The following is a 22504-nucleotide window of genomic DNA, read 5'->3' as shown; positions in this document are numbered from 1 at the left end:
TTTATTTCAGTCAGGGTTCGGACGAGATTTTAATATATTCAAAATCCCTGACTTTTAATTTAAAGCTTATCCCTGACAATATTTTGCTGCAATATCCCTGACCATTTTAAGAACGTGTTTACCCCCAGAGCCCACTTCATGGTCACACCTGCAGTATTGTTCGAAGCATGCTTTGATACACCAAACGAAATCCCTGACCGTTTAGGAAGAAACTTAAAATCCCTGACTCTTTACCCGGTTTTCCAAAAATCCCTGACTTATCCCCGACTCTTTACCTCGTCTTCCAAATCCCTGACTCTTTATCCCGTCTTCCAAAAATCCCTGACTTATCCCCGACTCTTTACCCCGTCTTCCAAATCCCTGACTTATCCCCGACTCTTTACTCAGTCTTCCAAATCCCTGACTTATCCCAGACTCTTTACCCCGTCTTCCAAATCCCTGACTTATCCAGGTTCCTTATACGAACGCTGTATTTGTTAGCTCATAATATGATTTTATAGTGTTTAGGCCTATTTATGGCAGTAAATAGTAAATAACAAAGAGGAATTAGCCATTGATTTTGCCGTAAAGAGACGGGTATATACTAAATCTTTTAAGGAAAGAAATACTCTGAAAAATATTAAATAATACTAAAATCAAACTAAAAATTCGGTATAGAAAAACCATTCCCTCAAATTTCAAAGACGACTTAAATTAAATTGATAAAACCCCTAAAAAAAGGTTTTAGGTATCGTTAATTGAAAAATCAAGAAGAAAGCGTACATACTCGACGGTGAAATTATAGACTAAAACTAAAATCAACTTAATTTCTTATTAAAAAAAAAATAATAAGCGGCCATATTAAAGTTTAATTCACGTATAAATTTTGATCATTCGCCAAAAAAATAAAATAAAACATTTCATCAATTCACGCTCCATGGTCAAATAGACGACGATAGGGGGGATGGGACTAAAGTTATCTCCCCCCCCCAAGGTAGATATATATAAATCGACATCGCAGAGTGATGTGGTGGTTTGGGTTTTGTGGTAATATAAAACTCACAATTTCATTCGCCCTTACCGAAGTAATCGAGTTACATTCGTGGCCGGGTGAAATATAAGATAGGCGGGTGCTTTTAGAAGCCACCTTGCCAATGTTCAACGTCTATTAGAGCTAATTACTCGAATAAGAAATTATCTTACCCGAGGGGATTGTAGAATTAAAATACTAATACAGACGAAACCAACCGCAAAAACCAGTTTGTATTTGGATACAAAGAGGGGTAAATTACTTAAGACAATTGTAAAGAAAATAATTACAATTACCTCTTCGGGGATAGACTTACGAGTAAATTACCCCTCGATTAGATGGATATACAAGAAGCAGTGCGGTGCGTTGTACGTGACGAGTATCAAAAAATAAAATATAGACACACAAAAAAAAAGAAAAAAGCAGAAGACCTTCAAAAACGTTTCGCACGCATTCAGTCGTCGAAAAAATTATACAACAATTATCTACTTTTTTTATCTGTAGTATAGTAGCTCCCGATTGGCCAATATATCCAACACTGAAACTACACAGAGTACAGACCAACTATAATAGCTGACAATCTTTTTTTTATTAAACCCCTTAGAAATCTTAACTTTACGATGGTTTATAATAATAATATCGTCTTTATCCGATAATTAAATATCTCCATTGACCTTTCAACCCGTCACCCCGTTATCAAATTCCACACCATATTTTTCTGACCACTGGTCACTCTCTATATCATCAAATCAATTTAATTTTACACTTTAATTAAAATATAAGAAGCTATTTTGGTTAGGGTTTTATAAATCATCGCGATCACCTTGTTTCGCGCGTGTCTTTTAATTTTTTTCTCTGTCAACTTATAGCAATGACAGCTAGGTCCCTTTGACAAGACTCGAGTCTTAAGTGGCCGTAACAGTAGTTGTCACTACTCTATAATATAAGCGAATTATACCTGTATTTTTCTCATATTTCTCGGAATTGTTAAATGGGGAAAAAATTTGTCACGCTCGACAATAATTAAATTTCTTTTTTTTAAAAAAAAAAATAAAAGAATCCCAGTCAGTCAGTCAGTGTCTTTTCAAGGACGAAATTTTGAATTTGTCATTGACTTCAGAAAAATTGCTATCCCTAGCATTGGGGGGAGGGGCCCTTTTTGTAATAGGGATGGTACTAAGGGGATAGATGGGGGTATGACGTTGAAGCGTGTAGAACTGAATTTACTCTATACAAATCTGAATATATTAAAACAAAAATTAGGCATACTAACAAATTATAAATTCCGTTTTAAATTCAATACTAATGAAGATGCGGCTAGACCAGGCTAGCAGACAATAAAACAATAGAGTTAAAATATTAAGCTACTGGTTTTCTCAAAGGGGGGGGGGGGTTACGCAAAAGTTCTTCAAAACTCCATTATAACCAATTTGGACGACTATACTTGTTGCGCCTCTCAAAAACAAAATATTTAGTTTCGAAAGAAACGTACCTATGTTACATTTGAGACGCGAGACCCACATGAAAAAATAGCGTAAAGTTTCGCCAAATCAAATGGTTTTTGGTATAATAATTATTTCTATAATTTGAAATAATAAGAGAGATTTCATTATATTTGATCGGGGCCCATCGAGACGACTAGCGAATCTACCAAAAAGATCTTTTTTTCTTTTCCAAATTTGAAATTCAAATCTATTAATGGACTCGTAAAAACCAAGGAGAACAAACGAATACTGTATCGGTATTTACAACGGTGGTTTTCGGGGAAATATATGAAAAATTAATATTGCACGCGATACACGTGGTGGTCAAGTTTTGTAAACAAATGACCTTAACCCTAAATCACTTTAGTTTGACGTTTTCAAAACACCAATAGACCTTTTCTATGCAAAAAAAGAGGGTAGACAACAATTAGTATTGGGACATAGGAGGATATTGATGCATCGTCAACGAACCGTCTCTGCGCACTCTCATAATACAGCGCATGCGCCACACATCAAGACAGAAGGAAAAATGTCACCCCCCGTGTCTTTCCCTCTTATAGTTACATCGAAATATTCCATTGCAACTCCATTATCAGTTAAATCCTCTTTGTTAAATCATCATTACATCTCGGGAGTCTATCCGAAAGTTCCGATGCATTTATAAAAATGTAAATATATTCATCTCGAGAAATCAAGAGGATTTTTTATAAGGGGGGGGGGGGTATTAATAAGACGGCCCTAAGGGTGTCCCGGGCCGAGTGTATTCTGGTAGCATGACGCTTTAGGCTTAACGTTTTTATATGGTTTTATACCTTTAGTCAAGAAAAAGGACCAAAAAGAACCGGGGGTCGGATATGACACGGGATTTAAGGGAGATAAGCCGAGGCGAAAGTGATATTGTTAAGTGGCGGGTCCCTCGTTTATTCGTTTTGTCGTTTGGGATGGGCTAAGCTTCGGTAGCGATGGATAGATATTACTTTAATGAAGCGACAGGGCCGCGTCTCTTATAACTTATATTTTACCCTTGGGGTTAGGAGTTGAATATAAGGATTCAAACAGAAAAAAAATGAAATAATATTTTTCTTTGATATTTTTTGACGGTCCATAATTTGAGGGGCAATTTTTAATTCGCTAATAATATAATAAATAGTGTCGTAGCCCTAGCTAGCTATAGAATGAAATGCGTGCTATTTTAAACAACTGACATAAATATAAAATGAAAAATTTTATCGTATACTTGTATCATACGTTCATAAGATATGTTGACCATAAGTTTGTCACTGGTAACTTAGAAACTGGAGCTTGTCATGAAGTGAATGAGGTAGGTCATAGATTAGAGGTAAAGCGACACCTGGTGCATGAGGCGCTGTCAAAGGCTTAGTAATGCAGACTAAAAGTACTGCAAAATTAACCACCACCGAATGTAGTCATTCAATTCTCACTTCCGTCGTTCTCCCAGGAACTAGTTATCTCGAGCTGATCTGAAGTCTCTCAGAAGCATTACGAACTTATTTACGTAGTATCATACTTATGGAACGTATCTTATGAACTAAGGAAGAAACTGAATTACGTGAAAGTGTTTTTAACTTATCGCGGAGTTATTATTTACTTATGTACCATATCGCTTATAAACTATAGAAGAAACTGAATTACGTGAAAGTGTTTTTAACTTAACGCGGGGTTACTATTTACTTATGCACTATATCGATTATATATAAAAACACCCAAAATCTTCAAAGAAATTGCGGTAAAATAGTAGTATAACGCCTCCACGGATTTTTAAAAGTTTATAGTCGTTTCCTATAGTAAACGAGGTGGGGAACACGATGCCCTCAAAATTTTTCACAGCAAATGATTATGAAGTTTTTTTTTTTTTTTTATGAAAATTGCAATATTTTGGAAAAGGACAAATCTAATAGAAACTGAACCTAACCTAAAACTAACCTAACCTAACATAACTGTAATGTTTTGGAAAAGGCATATTATTTGAGAAGTGAGTGAAGCTAAACATGAATATTTTGGAATCATAGTTAAATGATTCATAAAATATTACTAACCTAACCTAACCTAACCTAACCTAACCTAACCTAACCTAACCTAACCTAACCTAACCTAACCTAACCTAACCTAACCTAACCTAACCTAACCTAACCTAACCTAACCTAACCTAACCTAACCTTACCTTACCTTACCTTACCTTACCTTACCTAACCTAACCTAACCTAAAATATCCCAAACATAATCTAAACAAGTGTATGCGCCCCAAATATCAAATATAAAAACAACCATAAGTAATATGTGCTACCTTTTTTTTTTTTTTTTATTTTAAAAAAAATCATTTGCGGTGAAAAATTTTGACGGCATCGTGTTCCCCACCTCGTTTACTATAGGAATCGACTATAAACTTTTAAAAATCCGTGGAGGCGTTATACTACCATTTGGCCGAAATGGCGGTTTAAGTTTGTAAATATTCGAAGAAATAATAAATATTTTCAAAAGAATCGTCTTTCGAACTTTGATGAAATTTTCTTACTAGAAATAAACGCGTGAAATTTGAAGGTTCACGCGAAGACTATACACTATATACTCTGCAGCATCTATAGGGCAATTACAGTGGCGCCAAAATTTCGGTTCACGATCCGAAGAAGAAATTACGTGACTTCTTTTTTTTTCTTTAAATTGGTCTAAAGGTAATTGCGATCCGGCATGGCGGAGAGGGAAGAACTTTCGCAATTCGCCGACTTAAAAACGTTCCATCATTTACCACCGAGTGTCTTAACGTCTACAACGATTGGCCCTTTACAAAATATATATTACAGCGCAATTTTTGGGGCATTTGGACGAAGCCGCGAGCCGCTATCTTCGGAGAAAGAATTAACCAACCATCTTTGACGTTAAGTTTGCCTATAAGATACCGAGAATTGACTAATTTTTACCTAAGGATATTCAACTTGTTAGTGTGGCCTAAATATTCTTTCTACGAGGGTTAGTATTATCCTCCTAAAAATATAGAGGTTTTATCCTACACCACAGAATCATGTAAAATTCTACAAAGACGCCCATCTTCATAACCCCATAAAGACAGACGCTCGAGCCATATAGTTTGCCTACTTTAAAATATAGGCTTATACGTATGCTGATTAAAATAATTGTGTTCACTAAATTGACCAATAACACTAAAAGGTTTGGAACCCGAACTCAAAGACGTCCATCTTTATAGCCTCATAAAGACAGGCGCTTCAAGCCATATAGTTTGCCTTAAAATATAGGCTTATACGTATGCAAATCAAAAGAATTGTGTTCTTTAAATTGACCACTAACACTGCAAGGTTGTGAACCCGAACTCAAAGACGTCCATCTTCACAGCCTCATAAAGACAGGCGCTTCGAGCCATATAGTTTGCCTACTTTAAAATATAGGCTTACACGTATGCTGATCAAAAGAATTGTGTTCACTAAATTGACCACTAACGATAAAAGGTTTGTGAACTCGAACTCAAAGACGCCCATCTTCATAGCCTCATAAAGACAGGCGCTTCAAGCTATATAGTTTGCCTAAGTTAAAAAAATAGGCGTAATCGTGCAAGTTGAAAGGGTATAGGATATTCAAAGTTGTGAACCCGAACTCAAAGACGTCCATCTTTATAGCCTCATAAAGACAGACGCTTCGAGCCATATAGTTTGCCTAATTTAAAATATAGGCTTACACGTATGCTGATCAAAAGAATTGTGTTCACTAAATTGACCACTAACACTATACAAGGTTGTGAACCCGAACTCAAAGACGCCCATCTTCATAACCTCATAAAGACAGGCGCTTCATGCAATATAGTTTGCCTACTTTAAAATATAGGCTTAAATATGGAAATCAATAGGATTGTGTTCACTATATTGACCACTAACACTAAAAGGTTGTGAACCCGAAATCAATTTCTTAATATTGTCGGGTTAAATTGATTCTAAGTCAACTATTCCAAATCAAGAAGTTTCAGTCAACGCTTTGATTTTAACTATTGCAAGTTCTGAGTTTTCAGAATTTTCCCTGGCCAATTTCAAAGAATTTTCCCTGGCCAATTTCAAAGAATTTTCCCTGGCCAATTTCAAAGAATTTTCCCTGGCCAATTTCAAAGAATTTTCCCTGGCCAATTTCAAAGAATTTTCCCTGGCCAATTTCAAAGAATTTTCCCTGGCCAATTTCAAAGAATTTTCCCTGGCCAATTTCAAAGAATTTTCCCTGGCCAATTTCAAAGAATTTTCCCTGACCACTTTCAAAGTCCTTTCCCTGACCACTTTCAAAGTCCTTTCCCTGACCACTTTCAAAGTCCTTTCCCTGACCACTTTCAAAGTCCTTTCCCTGACCACTTTCAAAGTCCTTTCCCTGACCACTTTCAAAGTCCTTTCCCTGACCACTTTCAAAGTCCTTTCCCTGACCACTTTCAAAGTCCTTTCCCTGACCACTTTCAAAGTCAGACTAATCACTCTCAAACTCCTTTCCCTGACCAATTTCAAAGTTATAATGTTGTTGCTATAAAAATTACCAAACCAATACGAAATTCCCTGACTTTCATAACAACTTTAAAATCCCCTTATATTTCATAATTCACACCCAATTTCAAAAATCCGTAATTTTCCACGGAGTCACTGTGGTGCAACCCCTGGTCAAGTTGTTAAACGATACGTTACGTCATTAGGGTAGGGGAAGGGGGGGACCATTTCTATAATAATATCTTCTTTCTATTATTTTTCATTTCGTTTCGTTTCATTTAGAATGGCATTAATTAAAAATTGCGGCGCGGTATTATATATACTGACGGTGGTTGATTTTTATTTCTTTCTTTTTCATTTCTATAGCGATATAGACGCGAATTAAGGCCCTTGGGCCATGGACAGAAATGGAATACCGTGTGTGTAATAGGTAAGCGACGCGTCATGGGCTCAAAACCAGAAGCAAAAAGGGGCAGAATAAAAATATCATCGAGATATATTACATTAAAACACGCGGCAGCCAAAATCTCCACCCCGAAATAAAAAATAAATATGTCAATTAATTCAATAGTAACAAGAATATTCATTAAGAATTTGAAAATATTCACAAATTAACTCGTGTCATTTGAAGACAAAGTCACACGATAAACCGAGATAAACAATTAACCCGAAATTTAGTAATTATCTATGTTTATTAATTTACAGGGTTCATACAACTTTTGGAAAACAAATTTCCCTAAGATTTCCATGATGTTTTTCACCCCATATACTTCCCTGAAATTTCTAGGTTTTTCCCGCCGTATATGGGGTATCCTATGGAGCTAATGTTAATCAAGGAAGGGGGGGGGCAAATATGACTATAACATAATCAAAGGACATCCCCGTATCTCTAATACAAAGTTTAGTGTAATATTAATCCTATGGAGGGGGTATGTTTACGAATATTTTGCTTAATTACTCGGCCCCTGTTTGACGCAAATTTCCCTGATTTCCCTAAATTTTACTAAAAATTCTAAATTTCCCCTGAGGTTTTGCCAACTATTTATTTCCCTGATTTTCCCGGTTTGTATGAACCCTGTTAAACCCATTCGGATATGGAATTTTTTGGTTATAAGGTGCGAGCCGAATAAAATATATAAATTCATGTCAAACCGTAGTTAATTCTTCTTTTCAGTATCTATCTATAATTTATTCCTCCTTATTAAAAACCCCCTTCTCTTGAGCCAACATTAAAAATTAACATTTAAAAAAACTGGGCGTCCGAATTATTATTATCCCTCTATAGGAATTATTTACTAGGACGACAATTCCGCGTTACCCGCGTCGTCGTGCGGTGCAAAAAGGTTAGTTACATAAATGGTACGTGACTACCTACTACCGAATTTACAAAATTAAATTATACCAATTAAAGATGATAGTTACAAATTTCCTTCCACTGCAGTGTTATCAAACTGCAAATGGCTGACACCGTCAAAATTATTGACGAATATTTAGGAAAGTTATTGACGAATATTTGGGAAAGTTATTGACGAATATTTGGGAAAGTTATTGACGAATATTTGGGAAAGTTATTGACGAATATTTGGGAAAGTTATTGACGAAATTTTGGGAAAGTTATTGACGAATATTTGGGAAAGTTATTGACGAATATTTGGGAAGTTATTGGGGAATATTTGGGAAGTTATTGGGGAATATTTGGAAAGTTATTGGGGAATATTTGGAAAGTTATTGGGGAATATTTGGAAAGTTATTGGGGAATATTTGGAAAGTTATTGGGGAATATTTGGAAAGTTATTGGGGAATATTTGGAAAGTTATTGGAAAATATTTGGGAAGTTATTGGAAAATATTTGGGAATATTTGGAAAGTTATTGGAAAATATTTGGGAAGTTATTGGAAAATATTTGGGAAGTTATTGGAAAATATTTGGGAAGTTATTGGAAAATATTTGGGAAGTTATTGGAAAATATTTGGGAAGTTATTGGAAAATATTTGGGAAGTTATTGGAGAATATTTGGGAAGTTATCGACGAATATTTGGGAGCTTATCGACGAATATTTGGAAAGTTATAGGAGAATATTTGGAAATAATGAATGAAATCAGATGATCTGAAATTGTAAATTTTCCTCTGCCAAAATGCATCATCTTTTCTCGGATACACTATTTATATGGAAAACATTAGTGACGTCTAGGGCGGCTAATACCAGTGGCCATGCGGCGTATACGTCGTCGTCCCATTCCCAAGGCTTCTTCTTTCTTATTAAGTGGTCCAGTGGGGGTAACTCGAGGGGTCGGTCATTCATGAAATCCCGTACGCTACCCGTGAAATCCAATTTAAGAAATCCGAAATCAACGCTGATTTCGAAATCAAATAAAAAAATCCGAAATCAGCAACGAAATCATAAAATCAGTAAAGAAATCACGAAATCAGTAAAGAAATCACAAAATCAGTAAAAAATCACAAAATCAGTAAAAAAAATCACAAAATCAAGAAAGAAATCACGAAATCAGAAGCAAAATCAGTAAAGAAATCGTGAAATCCATTACAAAATTCACGAAATCCAAAATCAAAAGAAATCACAAAATCCGACGAAATTACGGGGAAAAATCTCAAAATCCGAGGAAATCATGCGAAAAACCTCAAAATCCAACGAAATCGAGGGAAATATCGCAAAATCAGTCGAAATCGCGGTAAAAATAGCAAAATCCGACGGAATCACGGGAAAAATCTCAAAATTCGATGAAATCCATTGGATTTTATCGAACTCTGAAATCAAACAAAATCCGATGAAATCAAACAAAATCCTATGAAATCCGACGAAATCAAACGAAATCCGACAAAATCCGACGAAATCAAATTGGATTTCGAAATCCCGTACACTTTTTCCTAAACGTCCGACCCCTCGGGGTAACTAGAGGGTATTTATTCCTATACGGATCGGTGAATACGGGTAAAAAAATCAGCCAATCGGAAAGAAGTTAAAAGATAAGTCTGGTCTCGCCGGGCGGCCTACTGGCGCCAGGATACCTTCATTAGTTCGATCAAGTTTTGCAAAGTTTCCAACTAATTTCATAGAAATTGAGGATTTCACTGTTTTTTTTTTTCTTTATTTAAGTTTACTTATTTTTTTATTTTTCTGTGAAAAATAATTTAAGACTACCAAACAAACTATTAAAAATCGCTCAGTAGCAGACTTAATTAATCATGTGCAATTATTGCACTAATAACAATTACATAACTTCATAAAATAGACGATTTTCGAATATTTGGATCGAGCTTTGTTAATAATATTTCGAAACCAGTAGTATCAACGGGTTTTATAATAAATTTCTAAGCAAATTATAATTAGAAGATTTAAGTGAATCTGAATAACGTGACTAAAGAAAATTCAACAACTATCAACAATCCTATGGCGAAAGAGGGTATACAAAAGACCATACAGTTGCGGACAACACCAAGGACATCTTTCAATACATAATGACGTTTCTACCCTGGGCCTGGCACTAACTGAGATTAAATTTTCAGACTAGGAGGACTAACACCATTTACACCTGTAGGTCAGGCTACTTGATGGACAAAGAGTATAGGACCAAATAGCCTCGTCTCCTGGTTGCAGTTTTAAAAACACCATCGTGTTTCTCCATTAAAGTCTTTTAAGTATTTTCAAATGGTTTTATACCGTAGTTATCCGCATTTTCCCAACAGATATTTAAATGAATATTTATAATAAATTGAATATTTAACGATTCTGAGTGGCAATTACACGCTGTCATTAAATAAAACATACTTAAATCGTTAAAATTCTGCAATGTCATTCGTTATCAATTACTTTGCAATGACGCGCGTAAAAACCTACTAAATTTAACAATCCTTTTTTTAGGGGGGGGGGGGAAATCAGGTTTCAAAAATTAGTTTAATATAATTTCTAATCCGAATTAAAAAAATAATACTCACAAAGCTATATATACAGCAAAGACGAAAGGTAACGCGGAGTAAACACTAAAAACAATCTAGTTACATTTAATCCTAACAAGAAAACTTCAAAAGACTCCTTGAGCTTACAAGAAAAAAATAACAGCAACAGCTGAGAAATGATTTTCATATACCTAAATATAGCCAAGGCGTAGTTTGCTACCGAGGGGATAACCACTAACGACTCCTAACCAAGAATTCCCGAAATCATAAACTAACGATTAAAAACCTTAAAACTATATTTAAACAAAAGTAATTATTATTATTATGACGCGGTTGGTTGTTAATATTTTTTGATAGCGAAGGTTCCCTCGTTTTTCGGGGGTCTGAAGAAGAAGAAAAAAAAAAACCGAAAGGCATTGTCCGTTTGACGAGTGCCAATTCCAGGAAAAAAAATCATATACTTCGCAAAATTATACACCATCGGCAAAAATATAAAAAGGCGCGAATATATATATATATAAAACGTGGCAGCGCTACTGACATCTACTAAAAGACGGAGCAAAAAATAACAATAACAAGATGGTCGTTGCAATATAGGTAAGTTCCACCCAAACAGAAACAAAAAATCTCCCCAAATTGAAATTATACCTAATTTAGTTCACTTAAATCCTGGCATAAACTCCCTCGGTAATAACTACATCATCAACTTCTACTACAACATCTTCTACTACAACCCCAATTACATAAACACCGCGTTATCAAAATTCGGGGTGCAACTAAATTATAAAAAAATTAAAAAAAAAAATAAAATCCAAATTTCGGTTCTTAGACCAAACACACGATTATTATAATTAAGGGGTGTGACCCGCACCCAAAATAGTCCTTGGGGGGGGGAGCAGTAAAGGGGGGAGTTAAAGGTTGAGAAAGGTCATAAAGTGGTTGGTTTCTAACCTAACCCCTAAATTAAGCCTTTGGCGTCTGAGTGTCCTGTTCTGGGGTTTCCGGACCCTTTAATAAGGTTCTTCCCGAGCGCTATTTTCAAAGAGAGAAAAGGGGGGGGGGGGTATAACCCTTTGAAACCCCCCCCCCCCCCGACCAATTAACTACGGTCTGGTCTGGTCTAGCAATAAGAAGAAAAAAAATAATAAGAAACTAGAATTTATTCAAATTCTAAGAAATAGTAATTTATGGGAGGCAACGAACGGACAAATATAAGCCACGCCCTTTATGATGATCTAAAAGCTTTGCTATTATGACAACTTGTGATATTTTGTCATAACCTAACGTTTTTCGCCCACAGTAGCGCAAAATTTGCGCTATACTTATTTAAAATTAACTTACACTTACATTTATTTACTTCTACCCCCTTTAAATGTCAAATTAAAAATTGGAGCGCACATAACTAGCTGCCTTACATCTATCTGTCCCCGTTGCATTGAAATTATTGTACCTGTGTTTTAGGTATGGAACATTTTTCTCTAAGTCTAATGAAAAATGTGGCGTACTTATAAGTAATTATGTTACTTTCGCACCTATTGGCAATGGCTACGCTATGAATTACTTCAAATTCAATTTTGGCGCGCTGTATCAGCTGAATTCGCAAGTATAGCTTTAAAGCGCCATCTATCATCCCAAATGTGCAACTATATTAAACTAAATCGTTCTTTTTAAACCTTATAATTTATAGGTATTTATTTAAACCTATTTTTAAAACTTCTAAAATTTATATTTTAATGTTAATTTAAGTCCTAAATTTTAGCTTTATTTAGGAGATAAGATATAATGGTGATAGGTGTCGCTAGTACCGCAGTGTTTTTGACCTTTCACATCAAATCTCTATGTTTCAAAGTTGGATTTGAATTGTTAAAAGGCACATTTCCGTAAAAGGAACACGGGTTTAAATACTTGAATTAAATTAATTTTATCCCTGGTTTAGGCTTAATTATTTGTATGTAATAGTGGTGAACGTTAAAGTCAAAATATTATGACATTTAACAGTTCGTAAAACTAACGGGGAAAATCTGCATTTTTGACTTATTTCAGCAAAAATTGACTAAATTTCTTTTAAACCCCTGAGACTATCATCTAATAAGTCTTTCTTAATCTTAATTAAACCGAAATAAGGATTAAAGTCGCTTTATATCCTAAAATACCGAAGAATAATGGAGAGTTTGCGTTGATTTTTGAATTGAACAGTCAAATGTTCAAAATAACACTCTACATGCAAAATAAAACCACCACCAGTACCCAAAAGGTACGTACAAGGCTCCAGCGTTGACAATCGTTGACGACTTGACAATTATCAGATGCAAGGAAGGATATCTGTTCATGAACAGTGTCCAGAATGATATAAGATTCCGGCAGATTTGTTCCACAAGTTGAAAAGCTGAAATTTGTCCACAGATGTCCACAGTCCAGTTGAAAAGGCGTATTTTATCCACAGTTGTCCAGTTGAAAAGGTGTATTTTATCTACAGTTGTCCAGTTGAATGGCCATTTTACTCAAATTCCATCTGTATGGATAAAAAAATCACTATGGTTAGCCTGCAATGACAAACGAAAAATGTTAAGCCTTGGCTATTATTACATTTTTAGTTTAACGATATTTCTGGCCATTCTAACCATCGATTTTGCTTTAATTCTACTAAATACTTGTTAATTAACTAAATTAAGTTAAAATTTTCAAGTATTTTAAGTAAAAAACAAAAATTTTCTTTGATTTTCGGGGCAAAGGTTTTTGAGCCAACTTTTTCCCTCCGAAAGACTTCTTGAAAATGACGTAATGATCTTTTTTCCTCGGTTGCTAAGCGACCAAAAATGGCAACCAATCAGGAAGCGAGATTGGTTGTAGTTTAGAATTTGAAAAATACCGGCATTTCTTAAATGGAAAATGCCGAATTTTATTGAATAATAAATAATTTATTATTGGAATATTTTTGTTCAAAATTATATTGGAAATATTTTTTAAATATTAGGCCTAACACATAATTATTAAAACTGTCCCTAGATGTTCCCATATTTGTTTTTAGTTCAAGAACCTTTAAATGTAAAAGTACAGGCTTCCATGCATTAAAATATACATGTTGAACATATAATAATAGAAGGTGTATTCCATCAAAGTATCAATTACAATTGCTGTTCAAGTTACAAGAGTTAATAAATAAATAATTGAAAATTTGCTAAAATCTCACCATCTTCTCAGCTCTGTTCACATTAACACTATGTACTTGGACATGTAATTGTCTTAAAAAGGGGGAGTTTCCTCCATGGTTTCAATGATTAAAAAAACATCCCACAAAATAGTATTTCAAAAGTATTCTTTAGTTACGGGTTAGTAAAATGGCTTCTCATAAAGAAGCGATAATCCTCAATATTTCCATTATATTTCTATGTATTTACCATATAACTGGAGAAGGTAAAGCTTGAGATAAATTAATCAAACATTAAATTTAATTATTATTAATTGAAGGGGATGACATCGTCAAGGACTTGCGTACAAAACTCTTGCAAAACTACGGCGACAAGTACGCCAGACCAATTATCAACGACAGTGAAACTACCGTTGTCAAGTTAGCCTACGTCCCAAAACATATCTTGCATATGGTAAAGTAATTATTAAACCTTAAGTACTCAAATTAAGTACTCGATCTCCAGGACGAAGAAACATTAACGGTGAAGATAGAGGGTTTCGTACGAATGGTAAATGGCCTGCCATAATGATCTTGTACTTGACGTATTTAATAAATAACGTTGTAGACTTGGACTGATCAGAAATTGGTTTGGGACCCGGTTAACTACAAGAACGTCAAGACTATCACCGTGGACGCCCGCAAAATATGGCAACCCGATATATTTTCTTTATTCAGGTTCTGACCATCTGAAATTCTAATTCACTTTAAATCATAGCACTGACCACAGGCTGATTTAACTTTACAGCGCTGGTCAAAACGAGATAGACCAAGGTCGGGACAGTTTGGCTTACGTCAGTCATGACGGAAGGGTTGATTTTTACCCTCCCACGTCTTTCGAAGCACCCTGTCAAACTAATTACAGGTAAATGAAAATCACTATCAGTCTGAGGTCAAAGGTTAACGAGTCTTTGAACTCATAAAGGTATTATCCCCTGGACGAACACTGGTGCTATTTGGAGTTTGGTTCTTGGGGTCATAGGGGAGATTCAATATTCCTCAACGTTTACGACAAGTATTGCCTCATTGGGTATCAGACTAGGCGCAATAAAGTCTTATAAACTTAATTACTTTCTTCAGTTTCACAATTGACAAAGATAGCGTCTTGGGAACCAAATGGAAAATGGTAAAATATCGTTACCACGCCAGAGTACTTTTCCAAGATGAAGCGGACAAGTATCCGTATCACGCCATCACCTTGGACATGTTTTTCCGTAGAACTTCGATTTTGAACGAGCTCACAACCGTGGTACCCGTTTTGGCCAGCACTTTCATGACTTTGTCTGGTAAATAATTATCTACCCAACCCTAACTTCCCAAGTAGTATCCCTCCAATGACCTAATAAATAATTATTCCATGAAGGTTTCTGGTTGAAGCTTTGGACAATTCCTCGATACATTATGGGTCTTTCAAACTACGCCATGATGTCAATACACCTTCTACGTCTGGCCACCTCCATCCCAGCTGGGATGCAATTACCAATACTGGCTGAATTCTCTGCCACCGCCTTAGTCATGACCATCGTGTTTCTGGCCGAAACTGTCCTCTTGGACTCAACTGAAAGAAGACGCGACGGACCACCGGAAATACTGCTACGAATCCTCAAGGGTGTCCCGGATAAGTTACTATTCGCTATGCCAACGCAAATACCCCAACAGGAAGTGACCACCACCACCACGGAAGGTGAAGGGACAAGCGCTGAACCAACTAATCAAGCCCAATCTGACTGGAAAATTGTACGCGTCACCATAGACAGATTGTTTTTCTACGTGTTTACTGTGGTGTACGTCATAATAATCTCTTGGTTATTCTCATCGATGTAATTGTAATCACTGTCATTGCGAAATAGTCAATAAATCTATATGTCTAATATAATCTCACACTATATTTGTAAAGAAAAATCTGTTGGTCAAGGGGTTGTTGTTCCCCTTCGAACTTTTGAACGTCGCAATTGAATTTCTTCTTCGGAATGCTATCAGAGTATTTTTGATTAATAATCTTGATCTTAAATCTACCTACACTTTTTGGAAATTCATCCATAAATGGCACGGACATAAAAAACGGATTTAATAACATTAGTGGAGAGAGAGGTTCAAAATTAAAGGGGGAACACCCACGCGGTACGTCACGACTTTCGTTTGGACGTTTACAATCAAATCTGTTAGTGAAACCAGCTGTTGACTGCTTTCTACTGTTCCATAAACAATAGAATTAATTCCACACGTTCCGCGGGCTTTCGTTCAACTCTGCACTTTGAAAGTACTTAAAAGTGAAAAGGATAGCTTGGCAATTTATTTGAGAACCAGGGATGTATTGGTGATGCCTGACATCACCACGTCTACATAGATTAATATGCCTCGAATAGCTAAGCTAGCCTGTATAGTTGACCACCCCTTACATGTTGTACAGAAAAAAAACGTCTGTTTTCTTTCATATAATTTGCAAAACAATGAAATTTCATTGTGAAGAATACGCTAGCTAATCTTATAATACTATAAGATTAAAACGGAGAATGTTTAGGCTTAGCAACAGATCAGATAATTATTATACACAGTACACACCATAAAAGTTTAAAATTCTTGAATATTTTTCAATTTTGAAATAGGATATATTTGGCGTGTCGCTGAACATGTGGTATCTAAGAACATATTTAAGTCTTCTTATTTTTTAAAAAACTTGAGGAGATAACACGCATGGCATGTTGGTCGCATGTTTTCGCCTGGAACCTTTTAAAAAATGTGTCCGTCTTTTAAAACCCCTAAAGGCGCCGAATGACTATAGGATGTGTAGTCTAAACTTCAGCTGATACCCAAGGACTGAAGAACTGATCCCGGGACCGGCCCGAGGGGTGCGTCGCGTACGCCAGGGAAAGTATTTTTTTAGGGAGGAAATAGAGTCACGTGGTCGATCCCGCCGGAAGCTGGCAATATTCTAAGAAGAAAGAACCCCACAATCCCCCCGAAAAAATGGCGGGAATTGACCCCAAAGGAAGCTTTAAGGACTTAGGCTGCTTCCAATTCCAAAAGGGCGAAGATCCTGTTTTCTGGAAATCCAATTAAGCGTGTTTTTACTAAAATTTAGTATATAACGGAATACGACGGTTTATTGGATTAGAGACTACATTAAGGCCAATTACTTCAGATCTGGGGCTTCCTAAGTAACCATTAAGATCTTTCAATTATAAATATAAATCTTATTTAGCCGGGAATATTCGAGTATCGGTGAAATATTCGACAACACGAAAATGGACGAAAGGACAGCTTAATTAGTTTCAACGTAAGTTCATAAGATATGTTGACCATAAGTTTGTCACTGGTTACAAACTGGAGCTTGTCATGAAGTGAGTGAGTGAGGTAGGTCAAAGATTCAGGGTAAAGCGACGCCTGGTCAGGCGCTGTCAAAGGCTTAGCTAATACAGACTAAATAGGACCTAGATGGACTGCAAAATTAACCACTGAATGTAGTACTTCAATTCTCGCTTCCATCGTTCTCGAACTAGTTATCTCGAACTGTAAGTCTCTCAGTAGCATTACGAAGTATAAGTAGTGTCATACTTATGGAATACATCTTATTAACTTATGGTGCGACTAGTCCGTGGTAGGTATCCATACACACCAGGTTTTTTTGGTTAGATATTCAAAAGAATCCAAACAACTAACCGGTTACCGATATTAAAATTTTGGGCAACCCTAGATAAACCGTGCAGTTGGTTCCTGTTCAAGGCGATACTTCCGGTCGCGCGACTAGACCTGGGCTTGGCGACAGCTGGTCTTCATTTTCTCACCATCGGGGGAACAGCCTGGCCTTTTAAATTTCTTAGAGGGGCCCTCGATCCCAACCCTAACTTAGCGGGGCTTTATGGTACACAATCACCTTTGACTAGTCACTAATACCAATGATAAACTGACCCAAGATCTCTTTTTCATTCTAGTCTACAGTTAAGTTGAAACTGGGTTGGTTTAAAGGTCTTGTTATAGGGTAATGGAGGCCATTCGCGTTTCCCCGAATGAAATATAAGGGAAGAAAACGTGAGAGTGCCATTACACCCCAAGTCGACCCAAACAAACAAACCATGCATGTCCGCTTTTCTATAATATTTCTTTTTATCTACAACGTGGATTTCTTAGATATTTCAAAAGTCTACCCAAGCCGCTAGGGTAGTAGAGTTCAACTAGGCCTACTACGATGGACACTAGTCGAATTTATATCATTAGGTTTGTTTTTATAGCATATTTAGATGTAGGAACCTGCGCTAGAGCATTGAAATAAAGTTGAAGGTCATAGGTTACTTCTTGACGCGCGTGCAAACAAAACGGCTATGACATTTTTAAGATGGAGAAGTTTTTCAAAGAAAAATAATGAATGAAAGAACGGATGTCGGTTGGTCGGGTTTGCTGTTATTTTTATATCTATATTCGTTGCGGCCGTAATATTATGACTGAGGGTAGAGGGTAGAGGGTGCATGCACTAGGGCGCCCCAGAGCACAGCCTGAGAATGTTAACGCTCTAGTACTTATTAGTTAAGAGTGTAGATCTGAGATGCGAGAGGAAAAACCTTTCTAGTAACAGATGCGCTCGGCTGCAGCCTGTCTTAACCTCTCACCCCGCGCAAAACCCGACGGACTAATTTCTATTCTTGGATTTTATATTTTTCTATACTTATACTATAAGAGGCTACTATATTTCGCGCTTATGTTTATAAGGATTTCGCGGTTCGCCAACCATCGCGAAACAAGACCACGCTATTTAGTTATACTTGAAAAAGGAGACCAGTTCTTACTACATGACTATAGAAAGGTCTGGCGAAACTTAAGCCTTTGAATGTTCTTTTAAAAATCAATTTTGTGTCGAAAATGGATAATTTCCAACTCCATTTTGTTGACCCTAATGGACACTGTTTTCGAGATTTATGATTTGATGGAGTGTTTTAGGAATGACCCCTTAATCGAATCATTGTCTTAATCAGTTTCTTGATTAAAATTAAGGGGTCATCCGTAAAATACTACATCCAATCTTAACTCGAAAACAGTGTCCCTTGTGGTAAACAAAATGGAGATACAAATTCATACAATTTCGACTCTAAAATATTCATGTCATAATGCATTTAACAGCTAGGAATTCAATGATATTGTATCGATTCAAATATTGAGGCCAATAGCTTCAATGTAATGTTAGAATTTATATATATAGTAGTTTAATTCCATCTATGTTTGTGGGGAAATCAAGTGCATAATTCAGTTAAACCAAACACCGTCTTTCTATTTCCGGTAATTGTAGAATGGTCTTTAATTGTTTAGAGACAGTGACCTACTTTATACCGACTGCCATGGTAAAATGGGGGACCAAAATGGGTTATATAAGTAATTATAATTCCGAATACAGTCTAGGAACGTGTGTCATCTCGACCCCGTTTATTAAAGATGATAGCCGCGTCTTTTGATATCAAGGGAGTTTCTGTCGCATCCAACAATTGTTTTATTAATTTAATCCCAAATCGACGACGCGTTTAAAACAGGACGAACTTCGCTATACCTCCTCAAATGGTTTCATTTATTCAAAATATGGGTTAAGGGTAAAGAGCATACGACAAAATATTTATCCAAAGGTTATATAATTTATTCGTAATAAATTAAAGAATAAACTGTAGCAAATATTTTTTCTTTAAAATTATTTTCTTGGAAAAAACCGTTTATTGTTGGGCAAGTATTGTTTGGAGGCCCACGCTTCAAACTTAGGGAAGTTACGTACGCTAATAGATTTTCATTCATAGATAACTATAGCAGATAAAAGAAGTCCTCAACAACTTTTATCCAACGACAAAATATCTATTCCTAGACACGGCGTCAATAGAAAAGTTGCCCAATGGCTAATACAAACAAACTCCCACTCACACCAGGAGAGCGAGCGCGCGAAGCAAGCTTCATTCAATACACTAAATAGGGGCGCGTGGGTGATATCCTTTATCTAATATTGATATCCTAGTACTCCAGTTAACAATTTCAAAGAGATATGGTATTGGTTGGTATATTTGTTCAGTCCCATTCAAAAACAATGTCCTTTAGCTATTCGAGGAAGGTGTCGAAACGGCTAAGTGATGAAATTATACGCTACTATGATGGTGGAAAATAATAAATAAAAATATTAATTTAACGAGACATGGTATTAAAACCACTAAATTATTGGAGGATAAGTTCATTAACCTACGGATTTAATTTAACCTACCTGACATGATAATATTTATCTAATCTTAACGGGGATGGGGGTCCAAATATTAAAATATTAATTTCCCATTATCTTAATCGGCTCCTCTTCCAAATTCAACTTTGACCCCTCAGAAAAACGTGCAATACTTTAAATGAAATCATCACTTCGAATTAATATCAAATACGTTTCTTATATCGACGAATTAACCAACAATCTGGAAACAATTTCGATGTATTAAAACAATCGGTCAAAATATGTCAGCGAGAATAATGGTATTTAAAACATAGCGGCGGGTAAAGGTCAAATTTCTATCATGGGCTAACCTTGCAAGGGATAAAAGACGCGTTGCTGATGCAGCATGGGAACATTATATAATCAGTTTGTCGTCGAGCGTGTAACTCGTCACCTATTCAAAATCACCGACCAACAAGTTTAGGGATGAAACACAACTAAAGAAAACGTGGTACGCGTGTTTGAATTTAAAAGAATTGGTTGGAATCCCTGTCTTTTATATTAAAAATCCCTTCTTAGATAAAAAATAATAATATCATATCCTTGACCCTCGAGGGCGTTGTCCGAAGCTAGCGCAAACCGTCCGTTAAAAATCGCCCACAATCCCTAGCGTGACAAGATTTACCCAAGAAAGGCGACAACTTCAATTCCTTCAAAGGGTCGGCCTTCGAACCCGGACAAACATAATAAAATAATAACAATGGTTAAGATTTGAAATGAAAAAAATAAATAAAACATACGTGTAGGTTTGTTTAATGAGGAAACCTTAGAGTTTCCAAAGTAAACTTATTAAATGATATTTAACTTCAATTAAAGACCTAATTACTAATTAATACAATTTAAAGTAAATAGATGTGTTGGTATAAAGCCATTTATGACAGTACAGGGTTGTAATGATATAATCTCCATATTTGGGAGGACCAAAAAAAGAAAACACTTTCTACTTTGGGTATGCAACAGACATGTCGTCAGGCAAAGTCTTGGTTTTAACGGTTATGGTCCACCCACCCATCTTGGTGAACTATTGACCTTTTGCAAAAACGGGGCAACACCTTATAGGAAAGTAAGCTGAATAGAGAGAGGAACCCGGATCCTTTTTGGGCTGGGACCATCAACCAAAAGATTCGAAACCCATATATTGAATCAAGGGGACACACACTCACGTGCAGAGGGTATACTAAAACCTTAGACTAAACGCGAGGGTTTCATAGAGTGAATAACCCCTCGAAGCGTAATTTTGTCCAAAGCACGAGATAGTTGCCAAAAACGTAATAATAATTTCATAAAGTTTTTAAAAAATTCGGAAGATCAAACAAGTAGTATTAAATTTGTTTAAGTTTTGAGAAAAGAAGGGAAGATTGCTAAACACGATTTAAGTTTAATTTTAAACGTCGCGTCAAAGTCAAACTCGAGCAACTTTATTGAAACAAAATGTCATAGCAACTTTAACCCGAAAAGGAAGATTTTTTTCCTTACTTAATAGATACAAGATTGACACGAAGTTACGCGACATAGAGCACAGTACCAGCGTCTCTTCCCCATGTGACTAAACTTCCTTATATCACAGTGTCAAGTCGTATTGAATCTCGATGTATATAAAGTCGTGTGGTTTAGCTATTCGAATCCAAACGGATATTCCATTTTTCATGTTTGCAGCACGTTTTAAGTGCTTATAATTAAATAAACTCAATCTACATTAAAGTTTTCCTGTGTATTTGTTGCACCAAAATGATTAAGAAACATTTGAACTATAAATAACAGTCTAAGAGCTTTTTTAAAGGCATTTACTTTATAAAAACAATTCTAGACAGCAGCATTTTTAAGGATTGCTCTAGAGTTCACTCTGTGTTAAGAAGAGAGGATGAGGAGAAACTTTCATTAAAGCCGGTTTTCACGGGGCGAAAATCGGGGCGAAATCGGGCGAAAACCTGCCGCCACCGAAAAAAATTCGGCGCGCCGAAACGAAAAGTCTCTTTTCGCCGGAGTAGGCTGGAGCTCTACTTTTTGGCCGCCGAATATTGTCGCAGCCAATAATAGGGCCGTATGATCGTACGTCACTCTGACGTCGTTTCTCGATCTTTTGGGGTTTTTTTTTTGGTAAAATAAAATGGCGGCCGCGATGAAGTTGATAGTTTTAAAAAAGGATGTGAACAATGAAGATTTTATCGAGAAGATTCCCTCATTTCTCTGATGAGATTAGAAAAACAG

At 36.1% G+C, this 22504-nt stretch overlaps 2 protein-coding genes across 3 annotated transcripts in view; one reads left to right on the top strand and one right to left on the bottom strand.

The window, feature by feature from the left end:
* Nucleotides 1-13617, bottom strand: part of LOC149654823 (obg-like ATPase 1) — a 152742-nt gene extending 139125 nt beyond the window's left edge. The window contains exons 1-2 of the mRNA XM_089846515.1: nucleotides 13479-13617; nucleotides 13155-13404 (exon numbers count right to left, since the gene is read on the bottom strand). The gene's annotated coding sequence lies outside the window, so the exon portion shown is untranslated. The remainder of the gene's footprint in view (nucleotides 1-13154; nucleotides 13405-13478) is intronic.
* The window catches only part of LOC149654822 (acetylcholine receptor subunit alpha-1-B-like), a 50651-nt gene extending 34702 nt beyond the window's left edge, over nucleotides 1-15949 (top strand). Inside the window, exons 1-8 of one of the 2 annotated variants that reach the window (XM_089846512.1) lie at nucleotides 13732-14306; nucleotides 14361-14494; nucleotides 14546-14590; nucleotides 14648-14757; nucleotides 14828-14944; nucleotides 15005-15094; nucleotides 15160-15365; nucleotides 15443-15949. In XM_089846512.1, the coding sequence (XP_089702638.1) occupies nucleotides 14231-14306; nucleotides 14361-14494; nucleotides 14546-14590; nucleotides 14648-14757; nucleotides 14828-14944; nucleotides 15005-15094; nucleotides 15160-15365; nucleotides 15443-15903 (1239 nt within the window). In that variant the 5' untranslated portion in view covers nucleotides 13732-14230 and the 3' untranslated portion in view covers nucleotides 15904-15949. Of the gene's footprint in view, nucleotides 1-13731; nucleotides 14307-14360; nucleotides 14495-14545; nucleotides 14591-14647; nucleotides 14758-14827; nucleotides 14945-15004; nucleotides 15095-15159; nucleotides 15366-15442 lie in introns of those variants that run through there. The other variant, XM_089846513.1, reaches the window with a different exon arrangement.
* Nucleotides 15950-22504: the final 6555 nt, after the last annotated feature.

This window comes from Phalangium opilio, unplaced genomic scaffold (genome assembly GCF_054372755.1).
Source record: "Phalangium opilio isolate 3A_F unplaced genomic scaffold, DU_Popi_V2 ptg000079l_1, whole genome shotgun sequence".
Classification (NCBI taxonomy): domain Eukaryota; kingdom Metazoa; phylum Arthropoda; class Arachnida; order Opiliones; family Phalangiidae; genus Phalangium; species Phalangium opilio.
Note: the sequence above shows the minus strand (reverse complement) of the source record. Positions and strands in the feature narration are given on the sequence as shown.